Below are 26,870 nucleotides of genomic sequence, written 5' to 3' on the forward strand. Positions count from 1 at the left end.
TGCGAGGTGTTGATTTTGTATTTATTCGTACAATTTGATACGTACAAAAAAAGCCAGATCTTTTGAAAAAAAAAAGAAAGAATGAGGGTTCATCCCTAAACCTAATCATCAGTGGGGCATAAGCAGATCTTGTGGAAACGTACAAAGATCGTACAAATTTATACGAAGTAGTCACCAATTTGTGAATAGTCATGAGAGTGAGTTGCAAGTGGAGGACTGCTGTGGGTTCGAGTGTGTGAAAGAAAGACCAGCTTCACAAAGCTGCAGCAGACTAGTGGAGGTTTCCATAGGACATGTTCTGACAGTCCCATACGCTTCCCATTAATTAAGTTTAACTACGCAATGCTAGTTTCACATTCACACCGATCCCTGAGGAACCCTCTCACCAGTCACATCTACACTCCCTTTTCCATTTCTCCTTCCGCTATATCCAAAGTTTTGTACAAAGCCTTTAAAAGTTCATAATTCCCTTTTTATTTTATAATCGGAAAATGTTATGTTTTTATAAATATTATTTATTACACAATGTATATATCTGTATGACTGAACTAAGATTATATATTTGAAGAACAAAACAGTCTCATGATTTTGCTTTTTAATATAACACTGACTCTTGCTTTGCTGATATATTATGCTGTGTGTAGCCTCATTTATATTAATATATAATACAGATAACCACACTTTAAAAAAAAGATTATTAAAATAAAGCATAGCATAAAAATACTATGTGGCATTGGCAGGCAGCTAAATAAAGGGTTCCATCTACCTGATCACAATCATTTGATCTTCATGTCTGCATCTAGGTACTCTGTCATTCCAGCAGTGACATCATCCTGCAGGTTTGATGATGATGTAGTCTCCACTACAGTAGCTCCACTTAATGACAGAGTAAAGCATGACACAATGCACATTACAAATAGTTACTGCAATAAAGCTGACTTCTTTTACCTGTTCATGCAGATATTACTCAATCGGTTCCAAATCGGAGAGTCATACCTGTTATTAAACACTAACAATATGAAGTCAGCCAATGTGACAGACCCGATTACACAATCGAATCACTGAGGGTGCTCTACCCTTAATGCACATCTATTCTGAGTGACTAGATATTTGTGTCCAGTGCATTGTGATGGCCATGTGTAAGTCATTGCAATTCCCTGAAACTTTGTGGCCTATACTTGGCTGTTGGTCCTGTTAGCAATATTAAAAGCAAAACTGTATTCAAATTCTGAACGGCTTATATCCTGCTAGCCAAGAAAGCATGCAAAGAGCACTTCCTTATTTATCATCACTAAGGCTCATTTCAGTTTCATTTCACAATGTCCCATTATAATCAATGAATCTCTCTATAGTGCACAATAAATCTATTACTTCTTAACATTGTGTCTACACATATGATGAGAGGATTCGTGCCCTGCATAACTCTCTTGAACAAAACACCAGAGCTTTGATCGGTGAGTGAATTCTGACTAACTTGAACACTTCTGGTTGGCCACTGCAATAAAGAAATCAACAGATATGTCTCTGATAGTCATTGTTCAACGTTGCAAAAATACGCTGAATCTCTTCTGAGCACAAACTGTTTCTCCAATATCCCGTTTCTAACTGGGAAAATAATTTAATCTACTTATCCAGGCCTAAAGCATGCGATTCCCAAATTTAGCAATACAATTTCATTAATTTACTACAACATCATTTTTTTAAATAATTTTTTGTTTTAATTACAATATCAAGTTAATGTAATGGTTAAACATTATGTCAACTGAACTCAACAAAATAATGTTTGCAAAGGTTTAATTAAATTACAATTTTTAAATGGCAACCATGCATTTACTGAAGTTGTGTTAACAAGCATTCTGTCTTTTTGGAGGCATACCTTTTGACATCATGTCCTGTTTTTGCTTTACTTAGATGTCTTTGGTCCTTACAGGGTTCATAAATCAGTCGAACCATTTCAGAATTTTTTAGAAGCGGACCAAGAACCACTTTGGGTTCTCAAGCCACTTTTGTGTGCACAACAAGATTCAGATGGCAACTTTCACACTTATTCAAATGAACCAGTCAACAATAATGGCATTTATTGCAATCTTAAAACTGCATTTTATCTACGAAATCATTGAAGACAATATTTTATAACTCTATTTAACAGGAAAAATTATTGCATTTATTCATTCCTTGGGTTATGCCATGATAAGCACAAGTACTAGAGTGTGACATGCAGTCCAAGATCCAAATTGTACACAAAATGCAAATTCTTGTAAAAATGACTTTCACAGTTCAACGGTAAGTTATAATGGGGTCATAATGTTCTTCTTAAATGTTCTGAAAGAGAAAGCATGCATATGAAAGATAACAAAGCTAAAGAAGAAGAGAATTCAGGGCCAATGTGAACTATCTCGGCACTGTTGGCAGACTGGCAACGTGGAGGTAGTACACAATGATTAAGGCCACTATTAAGTTCCCCATTACTGAGGTGAGGGGCTGAGACAAAGCTTTCCTGACATGGAATGTCCAGAGCCACATAAGAAGGACGGATAGTTCCCTTTTTTAAAAAGTGTTTGTTTTTTTTCTTTGATTTTGGACAGAAAACAATAAAAGCAATGAACAAAACTGCAACAACATACTGGCATGCAAATAAGCATTTCAATATTCTTGGCAGTTCAACATCAATTCTTGGCAGGAACTAAACGTTAAAATAATTTCATTTGTTTAATAATTTCAAAGTCAATCAATAGCAAGCAGAGGATTTGGTCATCATTTTACCACTGCTAAATTTATACGGCCCAGTATAGTCAATTTTAGGAGTAAGGCATCGTTGATAGGAATGGTTCATGCCACTAAATACATATAAATATGATACACTTTATATATAAACACCTTTTAGGTCTTCATATACATGCATGTACTATTTCAAAATTCCTGATGTCTTAAGACACCTGAGGCACTGTACAAATATGAGACGCTGTGCACGTCAAGGAGCTAGTGTTGAACAGCGGGCAGTGTCTGTAATTGCCTTGGAAACATACAGTACACTACACTTAAGGAAAGTGTGGGATAGAGACATATTCTGTATGTGCGTCTGCTCCCTCTCAGTCTCTCAAGTGCACCCAGTGTTTTCCTGACTCCTTTAACTGCTTCTGAAAGATATGGTAAAAAAAAAACACAAACAGGAATCCTTATAAAACAGTACACATGTTATACGAATGGATGACAGCAAAAAAAAATTAAACATTTTTTCTTAATAAATGTCCCTGGTGTCATTTTGTTAGATTTAACAATGTTTATTATTTCAAGTACAAATAAAGTATTTAAAAGATGTCTCTTATGTTCATTAGGGTTGCATTTTTGTTGTCCAAAAATACAGTAAACTATTTTTAAATGTGGTGAAATCCGTGTCGAATCATCGGTGATGTTTCCTGGGTTCATCCAGTGTTTTGGGTCTTACAACATCATACAAACACCTTCGCCCAGGTGACCCAGTCGAGGGTGATCAAGCCCCCACTTGTGTCCCAGCAGCGTATGGCCACAGATCATCCCTTTTTATCCACAGCTTTTGCGAGAACTCAAATAGAATGATGATATCATGGTTGCAAATATATTTCTGCGATGTGTGCTGGGAATTTCAACTGCTTCTCCAAGTCAACCAAAGCTGATAGTCTCGTGATGTATGAAGAAGGCCTGCTGGAGCTTTGTGCTGCAGTATTGGCTGCTCTCCTTCTTTCACAATCCGTATTTCCTCCGAAGCTCTAGCTCAGTGATGGTACTCACTGCTTGTAATGGCCAAGGTGACACTCTCCACTACTGCCTTTAGGACCTAGTCAAGGGCCTTTGGGCTGCAGCTCAGGATCTGTTCTAGTGACATTACAGAGGGAGCAAGAAGAAATATCAGCCTTGGTTGATAGAGAGGTTCGCTGGGATTGGTAAGGCATCATAGACAGCTTGGATTAAGAATTTCATGCACTGTAGCTCTGCTTGCCAGATGTCAGACCATGTGAGCCACCGTTCCATTGCACCTTCCCATCTAATCCATGCCCCTCTTTGCCTCATACCGGTCACCCTGCTTTTGCGTATTTCCTCCACTGTCACAATCACCTTCACCTGCACGAGGTATCGCCTTACTTTGCATTGGGTTTGGCTGTAGTTTGGCATTGGGAAACTACTAAGCTCTGCTCTTCCACAAGCCACTGTCCCCACCATGACCTTGTGCCTAAGTCTGGACTCTGCTGCATCCAGCTCCCTTGAGACTCTCCACTCTCTGCCAGTACGGACTGTAATCAATGCCGGCTGCTGGCGGCTGCTGGAGTCTCAGCTTCACTGATGCGGGAGACCATGAACTGCTCTGTGGTGCTGCTAAAAGGGAGTCGCAGGGTGTTGTTCTCCCCATACAGAGCTGTTGAACTGCGTGGAAGACCGAGCCTTCAGCGGAGATAGCTGCTAGCTTTCCTCTCCATTAGCTCGGCTGATGCAATCAGCACTTCATATTTCAGCAGATGCCATATAATACGTGGCAGAATGCCATGCTGTTAAATAATTATACAATTAGGCAATGGCAAATGCACACATGATTACTGAAATTGTGCATCCAGTAATAATACTCTTCTCCAGGCGATGCCAAATTGATATTACAGACTCGGACATGACTCTCAGCCTGAAGTTGTTATGGTAGTCCAGGATGAGGTCTGTGATCTTACTGGGGACATGGTGCCGGTTCACTGCAGGTCTCTACTAACTTTTGTGGTATGGACCCACATGCAGTGGCCAAGTCAAGTCAACTGGGTGATTACTCCAGTGTTCTCAAGACAGCCAGGCGTCCCAGGAGTCCCTCCTTTCTGCACTAATGTATCCATGTAAAGCAGAAAGTCGGTGTTTTGGGTCTTACAACATCATACAAACACCTTCACCCAGGTGACCCAGTCGAGGGTGATCAAGCCCCCACTTGTGTCCCAGCAGCGTATGGCCACAGATCATCCTTTTTTATCCACAGCTTTTGCGAGAACTCAAATAGAATGATGATATCATGGTTGCAAATATATTTCTGCGATGTGTGCTGGGAATTTCAACTGCTTCTCCAGTCGGTGATATGCCTGGACAGAACTCTGAAGAAGGTTTTGCCCTCAGCACCGAGCAGCGAAATGGATCTAAACTGCTCAATGTAATTTATTCCTGTGATGGCAAAGCTGAAGTCTCAGAAGCCTTTACTGCAGTCTTCAGTGTCACATGATACTAAAGAAATCATTTTAATATGAAGGTTTTGCAATGTTGAAAACAATTGCTTATGGGTCTTTTTCAGGACAGGCATTTATTTGAAATGTAAACATTTTATTAATGTTATACATTTTACTGTCACTTTTGATCAATCTAATGCATCCTTGCTGAATAAAAGTATTATCATTTTCTTTTATCTTTCCCAATATTTTGTTGGTTGTTAAAAATAAAAATGCTCTCCACTTCTGAAATATTTTGTGCAAACAGGGAAAATTTAATTTCAACAATCAATTATTTTTTTGTCATCATACATTTGTTTTTACAAACCATTCAAATCCCAAAGGAAAAAAAATCAGCTGAATGCTGAATATTCTGTTGTAATTTTACATAAGTTAAATGCAGAATGATTGCTTTTTATGATGTTGTCTAAGTTTTTCAGAATTTGATCACCTCTAAACTGTGCACAGAGGCTAAAACTTGGAATACTGAAATACTGACAGTCAAATGTAAAAAGTGAGGCTTGGTAACTACATGTCAGTCCTACCAAAATAGCCTTGGTGTGTCAGGCTACTCCCCCAGTCCCGACACTATATGGCCACATGTTTATCAGAGCCAAACCTGGGGAACATGAGGAACATGTTAATGATAGCAATCAATGATAAAGAAAAAAAACATCTGAAGCCAACCAAAAAATGGACTTACGCTCCTTCTTCTTTCAGTAGTGCCAAGAACTTTTGTACTCTGTATTCCTTAGGCATCTGAAAAATAAAACGGTAAAATACCAATGAGAGGTGAAAAAAGGGAGAATAAAAGTGAAATCAGAAATGAAATAAACTGGTGTTTGTTTTGGCTATGCTGCTATAAATTCCTTGCAAGCCCCCTTTTTTGGAAAGTTCTGAGATGTTGAAAAGACAAAAACCTTGTCAGCTATGTAAAGTCTGGAGGGTTCGGAGGGGCCCTGAGTTTGTCTGTGAGGAGTTTTGAGTGGTGGTTGGTGATGTTTTGAGTGGAAAAAAAAAATAAAACACCACAGACTAATTTTATTGTACCATCAATTTCCTTCTGATTTAATAAAATGTCTATAGAAAGAATAATTAAGAAGCTGCACAGGTTTAAACTAAGTGATTAACTAAATTCTGCTGTTAAACTTTCCTTTATAGACTAGAATGTGAGGAGAGCTCTAAAAAGGAGGAAGACAGCACCAAGGAGGAAAATTAATGAAGGTGTGTGCAATAACTTTTCAATTGCCTGGGGCTGCTGAAGAAGTGGAAATTATTGAAAGAATAGAGGGAATGGGAGGAAAACGCAGTGTGGCTGTGTGCAGCATGTCACGGCAGACTCGGTCTCATTCCTCTCGCAGCGCTGCCACATTACTGCATACCACACCAATTACACAGCATCCAGCACAAACACCACTGCAACTCCAATGATGCCACCACAAAAAACAGACAACACTAAAAAACACCACTGTAATTTTTATTAAACAAGACTAGCAATAATCTAGCACTAATGGTTTAAAATGTACCCAGAAAGAACCCAGAATAGTTTCTAAAATACAGGTTTTCAAAAGACCCAACACTGGCATAATAAAGCACAACAGTAACTGGTATGTTTTTCAGTGGCCTTGGTATTTTTCCCATTATTTTCTCAACATGGATTTCAAAAATGTCTGCAATAATGAGTTCTGAGATGTTGCATTACAACATCCCAACAATTGAAGTAAAAAAACAGTTAAAAACAGTATATATTATAAAGCTGTTTTTGTATTTTAATTCATTTCAAAATATTATTTATTCCTGTAATGAAAAAGCTGAATTTTCACAAGTCATTACTGCAGTCTTCAGTGTCACGTGATCCTTTAGGGATAATTTATATATGATTTGGAACTCAGTAAACATTTATTATTATCACTATAAATGATTCTGTTACATTAAGAAAACTGCAATAAAATTTTGGTGAATAGAAAGTTCAAAAGAACATTATTTCAAATATATTTTTCTATTTAGATTTTGAATAAAAGCAATATTTTGTAAAGTATTACATTTTGAAAAAAAAAATCTAATTGTAATATTTTATCATATATAATTATACATGTATGTATATGTGAGTTTATATTTATATATATTTATATATATATATATATATATATATATATATATATATATATATATATATATATATATATATATATACACACACACACACACACACACACACACACACATCATAATATTATATATATTATGCAGCTAACATTATTGCAAGATTTTTGAGTATAGTCTGTTTTGGCAGGAAAGTGAAAGGCTCCAATCAACTCCAGAATCAGTCCATATACACCAAAATACATGCAGATGAGGAATATGGAGTTCTGTTTACTAGTGTGTGTGTGTGTGTGTGTGTGTGTGTTTATGTGTCAAGAGAGAAGGCACATCTGGAGGGGCTTGTGTTCATTCTGATCCCATAAAGTAATTAAATTTGACATTGACTCAAACCACAAATGACTTTGCAGGAAAAGCTGTGACTCAGGGAGTCGTCTAGACGACCCGCAGGGTGAAAAGGTCTTTCTGCGTCTCACCTGCATTGACATCTCAATGAGCATCTGCAGCTTCTTAATGCCGAGCCACACGGCTTGTCCTTTCACCATTTTTGCAATAGTTGCTCGCTCTTCTTCCTGGAAACCCCCGAGAAGCTGAACAACACAGAAGAAAACAAAAAGTCAGTTGAGGCCAAAAACTATGGAAATTATAAATAAATGAATTAAATAAATGCATTTAACAGACGCTTTTATCCAAAGCCACTTACAGTGCATAAAAACTAACATTTTTTAACTACCGTGTTCCCTGGGAATCAAACCCACAACCTTGCACTGCTAATGCAATGCTCTATTACTTGAGCAATAGGAACATACTTATGAAATGTACTTCTAAGATTTAATGGGATAGTTTGCCCAAAAATGAAAATATTATAATCATTTACTCACCTTCATGTCATTCCAAACCCATAAGACATACTTTCTTCTAAAAGATTCTTGAGAAATGTTTCAAATATTTTTACACATACAATAAAAGTCAATGGGGTGTAAAACAACACTGAACCCACAATGACTTTCACTTTATGGAAAGTGCAAAATTTTTACAAAATATCTTGTTTTCCACAGAAGAAACAAAGTCATACAGGTTTTGAACAATGAAGGGAAGTTAAGGATGACAGAACTGACATTTTCGGGTGAACTAACCCTTTAAGATTATTTGCTTAATGTTAATGAGTTCCCAGGAACATCTTCTACAAAGTACATTGCTCCATTCTTTCGTCAAGAAAGTTTTTCTGCCCTTCAAACCTAACATAGTGGCCCCAAAACATGTGTACACCTAGTTCCTTGGTTTTTAAATGATAAAACTGTAGATTTACTATTCGCTATCTGCAATGCAATGAAATTATTTTTTCATGAAAGCGATGACAACAGCCTGAAATAACAGAAAAATCTATTTTTAAATGGAAAAGAATATTGAACCTTTACATGAAATATAACCTAGAAATGTTTTATATTTTGCATCATATTTGATATAATAGGCTTTTATGGCCCATATATTGATCTAGTGAGTATATGGTTCAATTCCAGAGATATGGGGATCTCAATGTCCAAATTGCTGAAGATTACCCATCTTCAGTGGTCAAAAACTAAATGATGGTAACTTGGTTTTCATCCACTGAAAATGTATAAATTCAACAATACGGTATCAGTATCAGCTGAATGCAAAGTGGCCCACTTTTTATTTCTGACCACTGAAAATGTGTACAATTGAACAATTTACTTCTGGAGCCATTCTGAGATTCCAGTATCCGTTTTTCCATTTTACCCCTCTGTAATTTGGCTCCAAATCTCAGCTGAAAATTGTCATTTTGACCCCTCCGCTACAAAATAGTGAAATACTCAGTATCCGTTTTTATTTAACATGTTTATCTTTCTTAAAATATATATATATAATAATAATAATAAAAAAATAATAATTCTATAAATAATTATTTATAATTATATAATATAAATAATCAAAAATTTGAGCTAGGGATCCTTGGTTGAGATGACACGGAATGAGCCAATATAAAATTTATGCTTATATTTACTTCAACAATCAACAATCAGATGACAGAAGACATGAAGTAGATTATGTAAAGCCGTTTTTTCAGAAAGATTTGATTATGTTGATATAATCCATAGGCTTTAAAAATACATAATAAACTAGGCTCTATAAGTTTTTGGGGCCACTGTACATCTCTTATCTCTTAAACCCTTTGTGTTTCTGAGAGCCTCACCTCCAGGGCCTCCATGAGATGTTCTCCTCTAGAGATGTTAGGGATGTGGATTGTAGTGCTGAAAGTGTCCAGCATGCCCATCTCCTGCAGAACATCCTTCCTGCTAGTCGTCCCAAGAATCAGCAGCTTGCGACCCTGCGGTATAAATACAAGCAAACGTGTTAAATGATTTATAGTAATACTTTTTAAAAACCCTACATTTCTAACTTTCAAGATGTTCAACTACAGTCATGCAATGGTGCCTATCTACGTGAAGTAAAGAGGTGGGCCATTCCCAGAGGCCGCAGCGAGCAGAGGGGATTATGGGTCGCCCCCCTGTGTTGTCCAGTATATGCTAGTGCATGCAGATGAGGTGCCACACAGGCAGCGGGCCTGCCAGGTCTCGGCTCTCTCACAAACTCTTTCTATCAACTCACCCAAGACCCGGCTCCCTGCTGAGTGCTGCTCTATACAGTCCTGATCTAGAGGAAAAGACCCTCAGCTATTCAAAACACCTTACAAACACAGCACAACACCGATTCCTGCCCGACATACACACTCACTGCCACCAGGCAGGCCGACACAACAGTAGCTTTTTGGGTGACCTATACACTATGAAAAACACAGACTCCAAACAAGAAAACATGCTTACCAAGGCTGCGTTTATTTAATAGAAATCACAGTAAAAACAGTAATGTTGTGAAACATTATTACAACTGTTTTCTGCTTGAATATATTTTAAAATGTAATTTATTCCGGTGATGTCAAAGCTGAATTTTCAGCATAATAATCTGTTCAGGTTCGGAGTCTTATCAAACATGTGAAGTTTGGGGCAGATTGGACATTGTTTGTCTTGAGTTATAGCAACTTCATTTTTCATGGTGAATCATCAAAATTCGCCAGGCCGAATTTTTTTTTTTATTCTTCCACTCTGCTCTACTTATTTTTTTTATAATCCTACTGCTCAAAATACCTGGTTTTTCCAAAATAACCACTATATGGAGTCAAGATATATTTTTTTGTTGATATGGACTATGTTGACGAGAGTAATGGTCACTGTGAAGCTTACACTGTGATGTACCTGAGAGAAAACAGAGTTGACCATCTTATTTTCACCAGTAAGAACAAAGTGTTTTAAAGTTTGTTGTTTTACAGAACATCACAGTTATATATGACATGATAAGAACATTTTAAGGAAAATATAGTTATATTTTCATAATGATTTTTTCCTTCTCAAACCTTGTCTGTGGTGTAAAAACACCCCTGGCCAGGGGTGGCCAAGAGTGCATCTCTTCCCACTTTGATAATTACTGTAGTTACCATGTTCTGAACATCACATCCTTTCTTTTCTACCCAGATGTAATCTATATATATATAGGTGGTTGAATAAAAATATCTGGACATTATTTATAAAAATTACCTCAAGTTAGCACCAGCAAGTTTGTTAGCTAGACAGTTAGCATCAGCTAACAATATTTACTTATTTTCAGTACGGTTATGAATAAACATTCATGTCTGTCTACTCGTCTAGTTAATCCAAACGATATAACGTTACCGTTGATGAACAATATAAAAACAAACGTCACATAGGACATGGTAGCATTTTCATAAAACTGTTAATATTACGGCAGCGGGGAATTTGAACATGCATGAGTTATTTTATTTAATCTGTGTGTTTTTTGTTTTTTTTTACCTAAAACACAGAGACGCTGATTGATGTGCATCGTCTGCACTCGAGCATTTCAGTGGGCTTAAATAGATCACTCTTTACAGCGGATTTACTTCCCAAACAACTGACAATTTTGACCCAAATATGATTTTCAGTTACAATAATTAATCCTAAATTTCTACATTAATAACTTACTTTTAGCAACATCACAAGATCTCCCGGTTCTTACTTCTGTAGACTCGCACTAAACAGTTCATTTGAATCAGTGAGTGGTAGACTCCAGAACAGCTTCAATCGGATCATTCTAATTCGTAAACTAATCGTTTGGTGCGATTTATGATCCGGTTAAAAAGTTTATTATTTCGAAAAGACTCCGTTCGTTCATGATGAATCAGACACCGCTTCTGCGTATCGGGGAACGTGATATATTATAGGGAGTAACAATATGTTTTATGAAATGTAGTGAAGTTAAAAGTATGATCTTATGCTTTAGAATGTACTGAAGTAAAAGTAAAAGTTACTCAAAATAAAACTACTCCAGTAAAGTACAGATACTTGAAAAATGTACTTAAGTACAGTAACGAAGTAAAGCTACTCCATTACTGTCCACCACTGTTGGTGTGTTACATGTATGTGCCAATTTTCGTGCATGTACGTGAAACATAGCCGGAAGGCTGTTGATTTTCTTAGTATAGGTGGCGCTGTCGAGCCATTTTGCCACACCCTCTTCTGAATCCTATATCAGACAAAAATTTTCACCAGGTTTGACGCATGTGCAAAGTTTCATGACTTTTTGAGCATGTTTAAGCCCTCAAAAATGTGATTCATTTTGGAGAAGCGGAAGAACAATAATATGAAACAGAGCAGATACAATAGGGTCCTCACATCATCGGTGCTCGGGCCTTAATAAATAATAATAATAGCAGACTAAAATAACTGATATGTCTACAAACAAAGAACACGTAGTGAGTTGTGACTCCGTAGTGACTGCATTGCAGTTAAGATGGTCTCTCTTTTGATGGTGTTTACTGGTGAAAAAGGAGGTGCTGCCCCCTGTCTGTGGGTGGCAGTATTACAGACCGGTGTGAATGTGCAACTTTCTCACCCGAGGAGGAGGTTTCTTCAATAATACCAGCAGAGCCTGCAGCACCAGGTTAGAGAACCGTGGCCCAATGGGAACAAAATCTGTGGAGTGGAGAAACATCAGAGTTGAATTGACAGTACTGGGTAAATTTAGTATGTGGATAGTCCAATACATAGTACAGTATACTCAGTGGTGGAATGTTACGAAGTATTTGTACTTCGTTACAGTACTTAAGTAAATTTTTACGTATCTATACTTTACTTAAGTAAAAAAAATAATGCATACTTATACTTTTACTCAAGTAGATTTTTCAGCAATTATCTGTACTTTCTACTCCACTACATTATTAAAATGCGTGTCGTTACATCCTTCCGAATCTTGCATAAAAATTTTTTTGGTCGACTGACGTTTTGGCGTTGCTGGCCAATGCACGTTGAAACAGATCGGAGATCTGATTGGCCAAAGAACTCACGCGCTCAGCACGTGTTTTGAAACAACACAAGCGGAACTGATGTAAATCGAAGATATTATAATATTTGTTTGACGTAAGTTAGTGGTAACTGTTACCCTAACAGGGCAACTTCTTTAGCTGGTTATTAGCACAGCAGGGACGATAGCTTGCTAGTACGTTTCATTTTTGGAGATGAGCAAACTACTGCTATATCTGTTCATACGTAGTTGGCTAAAATAGCTGTTTGTTTTGACTCGATGATAAAATGTTCAAACTATTTATACGGCGTCGGCTCCTAGCTTCTTTACCATACAACATTGGGTATTTATTTGACATTCACAAGTAAGCATGCAGGCAAAACTATATCTTGGTTTGATTCGATTGTGAACAATTTTGAACTATGACAGTGGTTTTTCGTCAATATCATGATATTATATATATATATATTATATATATATATATATATATATATACAGTACAAAAGTTTGGAAACATTACTATTTTTAATGTTTTTGACAGAAGTTTCTTCTTCTTATCAAGCCTGCATTTATTTGATCAAAAATACAGAAATAAATGTAATATTGAGCAGAATAATATTGTGCAGAATAAACTGGTCATACAAATTTGATTAAAGTGTTCAGAATAACACTCACCTGTGTACTTTTGAGGTTTTTTTACTGCTCTTAATAGTATAGTAAAAATAAAATAAATTGTATGTCATAATAAAATAAATTGTACGTCATAATTGGCTTAGCCTAATTGTTATTTAATGAGTAATTAGTAAATAACCAGATTTTTACAGTGTCAGTATTGCACAACAACTCTTTCCAGTACACAATAGATATTGTTTGTGATTGTTACAATTGAACAGCCCAGACATTGAGACAACTGATTGTACTTTTACTTAAAAAAATACTTTAAAGTAAATTTAAAAGTATGTACTTATGACTTTTACTTAAGTAAGATGTTGATGTAGTAATTATACTTTTACTTAAGTATATATTTTGCAGGGTAGTTGTACTTTTACTTAAGTACTAAACTTAAGTACTTCCTCCACCACTGAGTATACTGCCAACAATTACTAAATAAATGGGTGCACACAATGAGCACAGTGATTCATTTGAAGGAATTATCAGTCTTCTGACAGACTCACCCAGAAGTCTTTCTATATCGTCCACCACCACACAGCTCAGTTGGGACTTGTAGGCATCCTCAAAGATCTAGAGAAATGAAAACCATAAACCCACTATTAAAGGCCAGCAGCTGAAATATCACATCCATAACATTCCCCATGAAAAAATGCTTCTAGAACGCACGGATCTCTTATTGTCTTAACCTACGGCGATGAGGTTGCTACCTTTTTGATGGCCTGACATTTGGCGGTCTCTGTATAGCCAATCATTTTGTCTGGAGAACAGATCTTGATGAAGGGGAACTGGGAGTCCTCTGCGATCTTGGCCGCCAGTGCCGTCTTACCACTGTGAGGAGGCCCTGAGGGAGCGGAGAGCGTTCACACTCTCAGTCATATCAGATTGTGTGAACAAGAGAACAAGAGCAGGGAGAAATGCTATTCTCTAAGCGTTTGTGTGTACATGTGTGCAACTGTGACTTGTCAAGCTATAAGTGACACAAATTTACAGTCAGCTACCCTGTTGAACAGTTAGCTATTAGCTCTTATATGAGTGACATTATCATGTTTTCTATTCTGCCATCTTTATCCACACACCCTCTCTTAGTCCTGTGGAAATTAAAATCACAATATGTAATTGCGGAACCATCAAATCTTAAATGCTTTTATATAATTTAATAAAGATGTGCAGCTAATTTCAGAGTGCACTGTGTTAGCAGCTCACGATCCAGTGTTTTCAGTGTCTCTGACCGGCATGATTGATAGAAAACATTGCACCTATTCTGAGTAAGGGTCTCTTAAAATGTGCTTTTAGGAACAAAATATGCACCACTAATTTCCCAGATTTGTAAAGAGAAGTGTTAAACGTATCAAAATGAAGAAATTAAGACAAATATTCTAATTGTAACTTTACAGTTATACTCCAAAATAAAATCAGAATTGTTATTTCCTTAAAGGAATAGTTCACCCCCCCAAAAATGCTTGTTATATTGCAATAGTAATACTAATTAGTGCATGTCTATGCATATATCTGTAAAGTTTGCGTGTTAGACTTGCCCTCTAAAAGCACAGATACTAGTGGTGTGCGTTCACTGTTCTGGGTCTGTTGCACCAAAAGTTCTCCATCTCCCAGTATGTCAGACACAGCATTGCTCCATTTCACAATACCATTCATGATGTAACTACTGTAATCCTCCTGATTAGTGCCAAAAGCCTTTACAGAAAAAAAGAGAGAATTGCATTAAATATTAAAGCAATACATTACTTTATACATTGCTAAAATGATCAATATTGGTACTGCATAATGTGAGTTCAAGCTTAGGAGGCCCATTAACACAGTGTAGAATGCACAAAATAATTCACTGAATATTACTTTACATGTTGGGCAGTTCTTTGCCAAAATGAACTGCAATGTGAACCAGACTTAATGTTGATAGTGAACAATATAAAAGAGTGGACTTACAGGCTTGATGTCATTATTCAGAGAGGCCAAGAAATCACTCCTGCTGACTTCTAGCATCTGAGCTTTCTCTACGTCCACCTCCACCTTAGTACTGGCCTACAGGAGCAAAAACACACAGACTGATCCTCAAACTCATCCACTTAATCAAAATTAAAGGTCTAGTAGCAAGAGAAAGAGAGACCTTTTACACCAGAGTAAGCTCCATCAAATATGGGAGAATTATGTGTCAACACCATCAAATATGGGTATGTGTGAGCCACTAACACACACACACACACACACACACACACACACACATACACATATTTTGTCTAGCTATACACAAATATCCAGGGGCTTCTAAAATGCTTCTAAAAACTTATTTTCAAATAAGGCAAGATTTAATTTGTTAACATTTCTCTACCTCAGGCATTGAAACAATATTTTCTTGTATTCATATAAAAACCACAGCATTTCGATGGTATTCAAATGCGTAACACAACATTGCTGTAATCGGAGGTAAACAGCATTTTGTTGATATAATAAACCAATTTTGTAACTTGAGATAAGTTCCAACCAGGGTTCAGAATTGATTTTGTTTAAATCCGCCATAATTGGTTATGATTGTGGTGTTGCATTGTGGATGAGGTGATGAGATCGGACCTTGATGTGACGGTTCATGGCAGTCGACTGGGCAGCCCGGACAAGCCCCTCCAGCTCTGCTCCACTGTAGTTCTTGGTCTCAAAAGCCAGCTCCTTTATGTCAACATCTTTGGCCAGCATGTTTGACTGCTTCATTTTTGCCGTGTGGATATTCAGGATCTGAATACGGCCCGTCTCATCAGGCAAGCCTGGGGAAGGATGATTAAACAGCTGTTTAGGCTACTTAGAATATGCAACCTATTATTGAGCAGGGCCATGATGGCTAATGTAGCTCTCACCAATCTCCATTTTGACCTCCATTCTACCCGGCCTCAAGAGGGCGTCATCGATCAGGTCAGGCCTGTTGGTCATTCCTTAAATAAAGTATGATTTAATAAAGAAAACAAAACCAAATCAATGAACAAAAGATGAAGCATGACTGTTCTTTATAATGGCTAATCTCACAGGAAGTTCTCACCAATGACCAGGATGTTGTTGAGCTGGTCTACGCCATCGATCTTAGACAGTAGCTGGTTGACTACAGTGTCGTGGACCCCGGTGCTGCCCGCCATGCTGCCACGTTGTTTACAGATGGCATCAATTTCGTCAAATATGATGATGTGCAGTCCACTGTTGGCCCCCAACTTCAAAAACCAAAAATAATTTTAGCATTGCAGCCATAATTTCAAAACTGTCATATAAAGGTTCACTTGTAAATGTTAATATATAATAATGTTAATATATAATAAGGTTTCCTTGTGTCGCAGCTGACACGAAAAAGTGTAAGCTGCTTGCATTTAGCAATACAGAAGAGGCTAATTGTTAAATAAAGCAGTTATTTTTGTTTTCTTCGCGTACAATAAGTATTTTTGTCGTTTCATTTTTGTTCTCTGTCCTATAAGCATTTATATAGCCCTGAATGAGAAGCTGCGGTTCGCCATTACTGTTCTCTTGCTGTAACTGCAGGAGATACAATGTCAGCGGTAACTACATGAGGTAGGGTTAGGTTTAGGGATAGGTTCAGGGTTAGTACCTAGTTATAACATAGTTATTGTAATTATTATAATGAGTACATAGTATGTACATGGGGAACAGGACTGTAAAATAAAGTGCTACCGAATAATTTTAACTATTGTATCAATGCATTCTATGGCACCTTTAAATTGTGTTCCGAAGGCGAGCAAAACTTTTACAGGTTTGGAACTCAATTTTAGAATTTTTCATTTTGGGTCGGAGTATCTTTTAAAAAAACTTCTGCATTTAGTTCTCTTGAGCTCCCTGCTTAAATGTCAGGTTGGAGAATGGACTGCGACTGTATAAACTCTGTGACAATGGCCCACAATTAAGAGTTATCTTCATCTAGGAGGCTGTCAGAGGCTAGGTCGTAACATTTAGCACAGATGGGAGACCAATATGAGTGTGCATGGCCTCTCATGAGTCAGGGTGAGGGGTTAGAGATAGCTGGACACTATCATTAAGAGGTGACGAGTGAGCTCTTCGAAGTCATGTAGTCACACAGTCTACCAACACAACATCACACTCAAGCACGGCCAGAACCAGCAGTTCACTGCCAACACTTCATGACATATCACCCTTGGAAAAAAAACAAACGATGATAATGTTTCTAAGCAAACACTAGGCCATTTACAGTAATTCAGTAAGTGTATTTCAGCAATTTGGAGTTATTTGTAGAGCTGCTGGAGGACCCGAAACTGGGAACAGCATCCTTTGTGCAAAGCGAAGTTGCTTGCCATGATTTTTTTTGACTGTTGATAGAGCAGCCTTTCTTTAAAGTGTCAGATATCGGTGGGTTCAGTCACAGAGCCAGATGAATGTAAGGTTGTGCAAAACATCCATATGGCCTTTCTAAGATAACACCGATTTGTGAAGTGCATGAAAGTATTGAGGTTTTCCTAAGTGTTTAATGTTTAATAATTTGCTTGAAACGCCATTTTTTCCCTTTATCCTTTTTCCTGGTTTCTTACCCTCTTCTGTTCATCCTCGGCATCAGCAAACAGCTTTCTGACGTTGGCCTCCGATTCGCCCACATATTTGTTCAGAATCTCTGGCCCGTTGACCACCTTCGGCTCTCTGGCATTCAGCATCTTACCAATCTGACGCGCCATCAGTGTTTTACCACAGCCGGGTGGCCCAAACAACAAGATCCCCTTCACGTGTTTACAGCCTACAGAAAGAGAAAGGGATTGTGGGGTGTAAAGTTCTTTTCTCTTTTTATACGGCATATATTTGCATGCATGTTGGTTAGATTACTGTTAATGTTTTTTAATGAAGTCTCTTATGATCTACTGTCATCCTTGATGAAAAAAAAAAATTAATCTTATCCCATATATAATAACAACAAGTATGGCCAAGTGTCTAATACAAATGTTTTCAAAGAAGCACAGAGGTCTTTTTAACGAGCAATGGCATTTCTCAGACAAGAGCCCTGTTTTTGGTAGACAACATCTGCTGGCTGCCATTTGGAGAGAGCGGGAAGGCTGGAGATAACAGCAGGCCTGAGATGAGAATCAGCACGGCCATTTACACCTGATGACAGACTTTTCACGGAGGAGAAGAACGAGGCCGTGGCCGAACAGACTGAAGTGACCTTTAGCTGGTGGGAGTTTTGGGAGAAACTGGGTATATTGGTGTAAACTCCCACCCAAGCGCAATCAGACAATAACATACTCAGACACACACCCACACCTTCCTTCAGCACCTGGGCTCCAAAACCAACCCCAATTAGGTGCCCACCTTTGTGCTATCAAGACCCACCATCTCATTAGAGCAGCCAGCTGCCTGAGCCAGAGGCCGATTCCTGCAGCCATCACACCACAAAGGTCATCGCTCGCTCGCTCACACACACTCTGAAGGATGTGTGTGTGTGAGTGTGTATACATGATCAAGTCATCTGGCAGCTTACAGGAATAATAAAAGCATTTTCCTCTACAGGGTTAATCAAAACACTCTCTAGAGTTAAACTGTGAACTGATTGACATTGACAATTAACTGAAAATTGTGAAAGTCATTCAAGAAAACCTGATTTGAAAGGTACAAAAAACTGAAAAACAGAATCAAATCTATACTGGGCTGTTGGTAGGTGCTTGATAAAGCCAATTCACACTGCACCAGTAGATGCTGACAAACGGCGACAGATACATTTGTCGGGTTTTGTTGGATCAGTGTGTTACCCAGGTCTGTGTCCGTCGGCATTGGTTGGTGCTTGATTTCACTGACTGAACATGTGGAATCAGTGTTTGCAGGGTCTTGGAACATCTTAGATTGGCATATTTAAGTTGGTCAGCTGTTGCCATTGGCCTGTATCTGTTGGTGGAGAATGAATTGGCCTTTAGGGTAGACTGAATGGTTTGTAGGCTGGCCACATATCTACTTTAGTGGTTAATAGGACCAGAGGGTTGTCGGTTCTGGTTTGTTGCTAAGCATTTGGTAGGTGGCTTTATGGGTGTACTGGGTGGTTAGAGTAGAGTATCCTGGGTTTGTTCAAATTCTGAAATCTTAAAAATGAGCAACAGTAACAGTGATGCTTGACAGTTTGGCAAGTGCAGAACTGAGTGTTAACAGTTACGATAAACCAACTGAAACCACATGTATGTAAAAACCACAGACTTTCCGTGGCCTTAGATGCATTGTGTTAAGCTGAAATATTTAGTAAAAGTATTATTAGACATTAAACATCAAAGCGCCACACACACACACAAAAAGTTCAATTTCAGAGTAACAAAAAGTTATAGCTCAACTGCTTTATGAGAAGTCCAATACATGATAAAAAATATTGGACCCACTTCATATTAAGTGGCCTTAACTACTATGTACTTACATTTTAATTAATAATTTAGTACAATGTACTTATTGTGTAGATACATGTTTTACATTGTACTTATATTTAAAAAAAACTACATGTAATTACATCTGTATTTAATTTCTGTTATTACATTTATAACTACACTGTTGACCCATACTTTACACCTTAACCCACCCTTAAACCCACCCATACCTCCAACCCTCTCCCTAACCTTACCCCTATCCCACCTCAATAGCAGCAAAAGTGTTTTACAAAACAATATGAACACAATAAGTACATTGTACTTATTTTATTATGTAGGTACATCGTAGTTAAGGCCACCTAATATAAAGTGGGACCAAAATATTCGTAGTCCAAATAAAAGGTTTTATACAAAGATCTTGGTGCATGTACACCACAACTGCATCATTAGAACTATGGTGTTATTTAACTGATAAATGTCATGAGCGCATTGTTGTATATTAATATAATGTAAATTTAATATAACAGTGCTGTAAAGTTAGTTCTAGATTTAATATTCGCTGTATATTCCTCTAGGCTTCTTCAGGGACAGTCTGCCAATTCCACTCACAGTGCAAAACGAAGTCAAATAAAATCATAGAAAATTAATGTTTAAAGGTTCATAGCACATGCCTAGTGAGCACACATACTTATTATATGGATACCTCCTTTACTGTACTTACAGTACACAAATAAGTTCATAAAATTAATCACAGTAATTCACAAAAAAAATTCTTTTTCTTATTTTGCAAACGTTGTAGTAGGCTCCTGGTGGCCAGACTGACTTACTACAGCTGAAATGTTGCTAATAACTCCCCTACTGTACATACAGTATACAATTATTTTCATGCTAATAATTACAGTAATTCACCAAAATTGTAATTCATCGTGCATTGTATAAATGTACTTTCGCACAACAACAATGCGCTCTTGACATTTGTCAGTAAAATAAGACCATACGGTACAGGTCATGTTGTGTGGAAAGCCAATATATGGAGATGGTTTGGCCATGCATTATGCTAAGTTTTAACTGTGACATGCACTTCCTCATTCAGGATTCATCAACATGAGCACCTGTTGAGCATCTGTATGACTAAAATGTTTTTAGTCACGAGTAAGAACACTTGTTTGCAATTATTAGCCAAAGACACCCAGTGTATAAAAGCTGAGAATGGAATGCTTCAACTGCAAATGATTATAATATTTTCACTGCAGGAGTCAGTCTGATGGGAATTTGTCTGCTGGATAGCATCTTAAACAATTGTTTATCTGTTTAATGGGTGAATGTAAATCTGTGAGTTAGTGGCTTACAATGTAAATCTGATCTTTATCATAGCTGTACAGATTTCGCTTCAAACTGGCAGAAGGAGAGAAAAGACTCACCCATCTGCTCCACTATGTCTGGAGGAAAGACTCGCGAGGCGAAGGCCCGACGGAAGATGTCGGAGAACTCCTTGTCTAGGCCTCCAATGCCCATGCGCTCAAAGTTCCAGTCTGGGTTGATGATGGACTGCCGTGAACCTCTGGTCTTTGCTTTACCTGGAGAAAAATGACCAAAAACAGACTGCTGAGGAACATATTTATATAAAATATAAAATTTTCCAAGGTTATACAACATGTCAAATATTAAGGGATGTATAAAACACATTAATAGAGATAACAATTAAGTAAGGCAGCTGAGGTAAAGCCACCTGTGTTCTGCTGTCATCTAGTGGTGAAGTTTGGTTTTTACACTATTTGAAGCATATGAATTGAACTGAATTGTCCAGTCATTGACAACACATAACCTAAATTATTTTTACTTTTGTTTACAAAACAAATCCTATCACTCAATCTACTTTAACACCGCTAGATACAAAAATGTGAACAGTCAAATATGAATAAAATGTAGTGTGATTAAGAATGAATTACCAATTCAGAATACTTTCAAATAGATTTTCAGCTCCATCTATTACTGTTAGCAGACAGACCGAATATCTTTTGACAACATGATGTTGAAAAAAAAAAAAAAAAAAAAGAAATAAAAAGAATTCAATCAAGTTCACCCTCGAGTTGTTCCAAACCTGTATGGGTTTCTTATTTCTGTTGAGCACAAAAGAAACTATTCAGAAGAATGCTGGTACCCAAACAGTTGACGGTAGCCATTGACTTCCACTATAGAAGTCTTCTCAACAGAAGAAAGAAATTCATACATGTTTGGAAAGACATCAGGGAGAGTAAATGATGACAGAATGTTTTTCTGACATTGCTAACTACTAATAGGAACTACTAAAAATAAGGAAACTTAATAATAATCATAAAACTGAACAGACATGAAATCACTGTATCAGTGCTGTGTTTGCCAGTTAAACACTAACCAATCAAATTGAGAGATGAGCTCTCAGCTTTCTCAAAAATCACCTGACTGTTGCCATGCAACAGACCAATCTCGATCTGAAAAAGAAAAACGGAGACACATCATATTTAAGCCATATCTCTATTAACCCATGAATCAGCATGATTTGAGAGTAAGCAATAAAAAGCTACCTTCTGTCTTTTGCTAGAGCTTTGCTCGCCTCTAAGGATACTGGAATCCATGGCCTCGATATCTTTTATGACCAGTGAAAAAAGCTTGTCAAAGCAGCTGAAGACAAACTGTCAGGAAGAAAATACAGGCTTAATGTGTAACTAGGCCCAAACTATATAAAACTTCTCAGACTTCATTAAGTGTGGTTGTGACATTCATTTCGTTAGCTCTTTGATAGCTCACCTGCTGGCCCACACTAAAGGCCTGTGCGTTGAAAAACTGGATAAATTCAATGGCCATCTTATCAGAGTCGTAAGGGTTGCTGTCAACGCTCTTCTTCTGGAGGAAGTCGACCTCTAGCGTCATGGTTCCCACATACTGTCTCGAAGGGTCAAAGCTGTAGACACTCACTGCAAACATGACAACAATAAGACAACGCTCACTGCTGAAATATACTATAAATGTTAGTCAGGGCAGACGACATATTTAATATGACGTGAATGGAAATAAGACTTTGTGGGAAATATGTCTTTCCAAAACAATTCAACAGGATGAAACCTGCGCTAAGAACTTAAAACAATACTACTCCCAATAAATGTCAACTTTAACTACTGTACAAAATGTTGGTGTTAGCAAAATGTGTTTTCTTTTTCTTTTTTAGATTTCTATTCTCTGAAGACACAATTAAATATTAAAAACTTTTTATACTTTCTATTCATTAAAGAATCCTGAAATATACCACAAAAATATTAAGCAGCACAACTGTCTACATTATAATCAATCATTTCACAGCAAATGAAGGAAAACTATCTCCCCGAGTGATTGCACTATTAGTTTGCAGCCAAACAAATTCAGTAAATCGGTACCCATACCTTCAACATCCTGGTTCAGAGAGAGTCCAGCCCATTTCCTCTATGACACAGAGAGCAGAACAATGAGTTTCTATTATCATTATAATTTAGACTATGTTTTTTAACATATTACCAGCCACTCAATTACTATTTGGAAAATCTTACTGCTAAAAGCCACACAATACATTTGTACAACTTTCTCTTTTTATCTGGTCTTACTATAGACTAGAGGACACTAACAACAAACTGTGTACTTTTCTCTAGTTGTGATTCAATCCTTGGTCTCTTGTTTATAAAATATCACATCATGCCACAAAATAAGACCACTGTGAGAACGTTACTGTAGTACCTGAGAAGTCTTGCTGCTGTCATCTTAACAGATGAACGAGAAGCAGGCAAAAACAATGCGAGACATTAAGAAACAAGCATGCTGGAAACAACAGTGCATCATTGTACATCTGCATACTTATGCAGTTCACAAGACAGAAGGCATAAAGATGGTGATATATATTCGGAGTATATAATATGTCACGAGATGTTAGAGAACCCTTTGTGGAATGAAGACACAAACACGTACCTGCGGTAGACTGAAGGCAATGGTTCCTGGCACCAGGCTTGAGTGCGTTCTCACCGTGAACACAAACTTCTGAGTGGGTGTGGTTTTAATGGTCAAATGTCTAGAGAGAATTAAAGCAAACAAGTTCAATATATAAATAAAAGACAAATATATATATATATATATATATATATATATATATATAATTCTGATTTATTTATTTTGACATAGACATTCTGACAGTATGTATTTAAACCTAATGACAATCCTCTTGTCTGATTCATTACACATCAAATACTCACTGCCCAGATTTGAAGTCCTTCTCACTTGCAACCACACAGTTTGTGAGAGAGAGTTCATCTGTCGGGCATCTCGCTGCTTGCATTAGCTGTACAGGGAAGAAAAGCACAACAGTGATGAAGGGATAGCAAATCACAGAAGCTGACATTTCAGCCTTGATATACACTTCCAATCAGAAGCTTGTACATTCGCAGTCATCTTTTTTAATTAATCACTGTTTTCTAAAAGCCACTTTTTGTCTAGATCAGGGGTTATACACTGCATTGCAGTTTAAGACTGGGCTATATTTGCTTATATATTGGTTGAAGTTAACTATATGTAAATATATATAGAGAGATTTAAGATTAAAAGAACGCAAGAAATAATTTTCAACAAACTTCAGATATTGTAACTATATATGGGTTGTGATACTAAAGCTGAAAACTTTTTTACTGAAAAAAAATCCAACCTATATGTCGACACTCACTCATTTTCATCATGAAAAACACTCATTGAATAAGGAGCCACTCCTCCATTACCTTTTCTGTAACCTGATATTCACTTATTCAAATCTCTATGTTTAACCAGTTGGAGCTGGCTCTTAAAAATACTGAGAACATGCAGTAATGCTGTGTGATCGTATAGGATTACTGAAGGGCTTCTTCATTAAACCCTAGTGTGGTATTACCAGTAGCATGAGATGAATTCCAGACCTAATCTCCTCAAACATACAGACTGTAATCATAATGCTGGCTGATGCAGATTGCTTAGAATGATTAGCTTAGTGTTGCTTATGCTGGGTCCAAAGGGTTGAGACCACACTGAAAAGCTGTTTATTATTACTTCTATTATTATTATTATTTATACCAGTAAATTTGGTGGAAATCAAAAAATTAGATTTTTACTCAGTTGTTTAGATTTTATATATATAGTTTGGAAACATTACTATTTTTAATGTTTTTGAAAGAAGTTTCTTCTGCTCAACAAGCCTGCATTTATTTAATCAAAAATACAGAAAAAACAGTAGTACTGTGAAATATTATTAGACTTAAAATTATAGTTTTCTATTTGAATGTACTTAAAAAAAGAAAAAAAGAAAAATTACTCCTGTGATGCAAAGCTGAATTTTCAGCATCATTACTCCAGCCTTCAGTGTCACATGTAACATCCAGTCTATCACATGATCATTTAGAAATCATTCTAATATCTTGATTTATTATGAGTGTTAGAAACAGTTCTGCTGTCTAATATATTTGATGAATAAAAGGTTAAAAAGAACTACATTTATTCAACAACAACAAAAAAATCTAATAATATATATTCTAATAATATATTTTCTTTACTATCACTTTTTATCAATTTAACACATCCTTGCTGAATAAAAGTATTATTTTATTTTAAAAAAGAAAGAAAAATATTACTGACCCCAAATTACTGACCAGTAGTGTATATTGTTATTACAAAATATTTATATTTTAAAAACATAGCTTCTTTTTTTTTTTTACTTTTTATTCATCAAAGTATCCTAAAAAAGTATGACATGTTCTGAAAAAATATTAAGCAGCAGAACTGTTTCCAACTTTGATAATGAATCATCATATTAGAATGATTTCTAAAGGATTATGTGATAATGATCCTAAAAATGCAGCTTTGCATCACAGAAATAAATGATAATTTAAAGTATAATAAATTTAAAAACAATTATTTTAAATTGTAATAATATATCACAATATTAATTTTTTTCTGTATTTATGATCAAATAAATGCAGGCTTGATGAGCAGAAGAAACTTCTTTCAAAAACATAAAAAAATAGTAATGGTCTGTACTGTATAATACATATATATATATATATATATATATATATATATATATATATATATATATATATATATATATATATATAAACATAAACTAAAAGCATCATATTGTATTTTTGTTTTCACTTAGGAAGTTGAAAATTCATAAATCAGTAACCTTGCTTCCTGTCAAAAACTGCATTTATCTCTTTTATTAACTCTCACTCTTGACTGAACTATCTGTAATAACAGCCACAGTTATATTAGCATGCATTTGACAAAGTCACTCTTCAAATTCCTTTAAAGAAAAGAAATTTGTCGGGTCCACATTAAAAATTGTAAATATTATCGTGACTTAATGTATAAGTAAAGTTAATGTTTTCCTGAAAAGTCATAAGACGTGATGTGGAACTTGTCTTCCGGTACTGCACGAGAGCGAATGACGTGTGCAAACACAGCACGAATGAATGGAGCTGAGCTCTGGACGCGCAGAGCAGACCGTAGATATTATGAGTTACTTCTGTGCGACAAAAACAACTTTAATCATAAAGAGATACTCACCCGGCCAGCCATTGTTGCGTTTATCAGGTGATCGAGATGAATTCCGCAAGAACGACACGACTAGACGCTGCCCCTAGCGACTGCTCTCAGCTTAGACTCGAACACCAAACCGGAAGCGAAAACCCACCAAAATAAAAGCACGAACTTTGTTATTATGTATTATAATGATAATAACTTTTTTAAATCGAACTGTAAAATTTATATAAACAATTATAGAAAATATGCAATTAATTTAATGATTATAATAACCACAATTTATTTATTATCGGTACATAATAAATGTTTTAGCTCATATGTATAAACTCCTGCCCCCTCATGTTTGCATGTTTTGTCATCTAGTTTTTGTAAAGAATAAAATAAGTATCCTACTGGGTTTATATGAGACAGAAATATGTTTTTCTAACCTAGTTAATGCAATAAGCAAAGTATATTGCCCATTAGATGGCGCCAAAGGCATATTGATCTCATCTAGGGCCCTCAAATTATTAAAATGATCAAAATTGTTCTGAGAAAAAAAAAACTGTTGTACATAATCTTCTGCATGCTTTCTGAATGTTGTTTTGGTATGTAAAAGTAAGCAAGAGCC

At 36.5% G+C, this 26,870-nt stretch overlaps 1 protein-coding gene across 2 annotated transcripts; it reads right to left on the reverse strand.

The window, feature by feature from the left end:
* Positions 1 to 2,044: 2,044 nt before the first annotated feature.
* nsfb (N-ethylmaleimide-sensitive factor b) lies at positions 2,045 to 26,434 on the reverse strand. Of its 2 annotated transcripts, none has more exons than XM_052611349.1 (22): positions 26,285 to 26,434; positions 23,950 to 24,035; positions 23,669 to 23,768; positions 23,113 to 23,152; positions 22,484 to 22,650; positions 22,261 to 22,368; positions 22,092 to 22,167; positions 21,118 to 21,273; positions 17,897 to 18,096; positions 16,390 to 16,555; positions 16,211 to 16,285; positions 15,933 to 16,120; positions 15,291 to 15,386; positions 14,885 to 15,041; positions 14,057 to 14,190; positions 13,853 to 13,919; positions 12,270 to 12,349; positions 9,517 to 9,651; positions 7,781 to 7,894; positions 5,908 to 5,963; positions 5,750 to 5,823; positions 2,045 to 3,134 (listed from the first exon to the last, which is right to left on the reverse strand). In XM_052611349.1, the coding sequence occupies exons 1-21, from the start codon at positions 26,294 to 26,296 to the stop codon at positions 5,793 to 5,795; spliced, it is 2,244 nt and encodes a 747-aa protein (XP_052467309.1). In that variant the 5' UTR covers positions 26,297 to 26,434; the 3' UTR covers positions 2,045 to 3,134; positions 5,750 to 5,792. The 2 variants fall into 2 exon arrangements, with proteins under 2 accessions (XP_052467309.1, XP_052467308.1); XM_052611348.1 differs by having other exon boundaries at positions 2,045 to 3,137.
* Positions 26,435 to 26,870: the final 436 nt, after the last annotated feature.

Source organism: Carassius gibelio, chromosome A12 (assembly GCF_023724105.1).
Source record: "Carassius gibelio isolate Cgi1373 ecotype wild population from Czech Republic chromosome A12, carGib1.2-hapl.c, whole genome shotgun sequence".
Taxonomy (NCBI): domain Eukaryota; kingdom Metazoa; phylum Chordata; class Actinopteri; order Cypriniformes; family Cyprinidae; genus Carassius; species Carassius gibelio.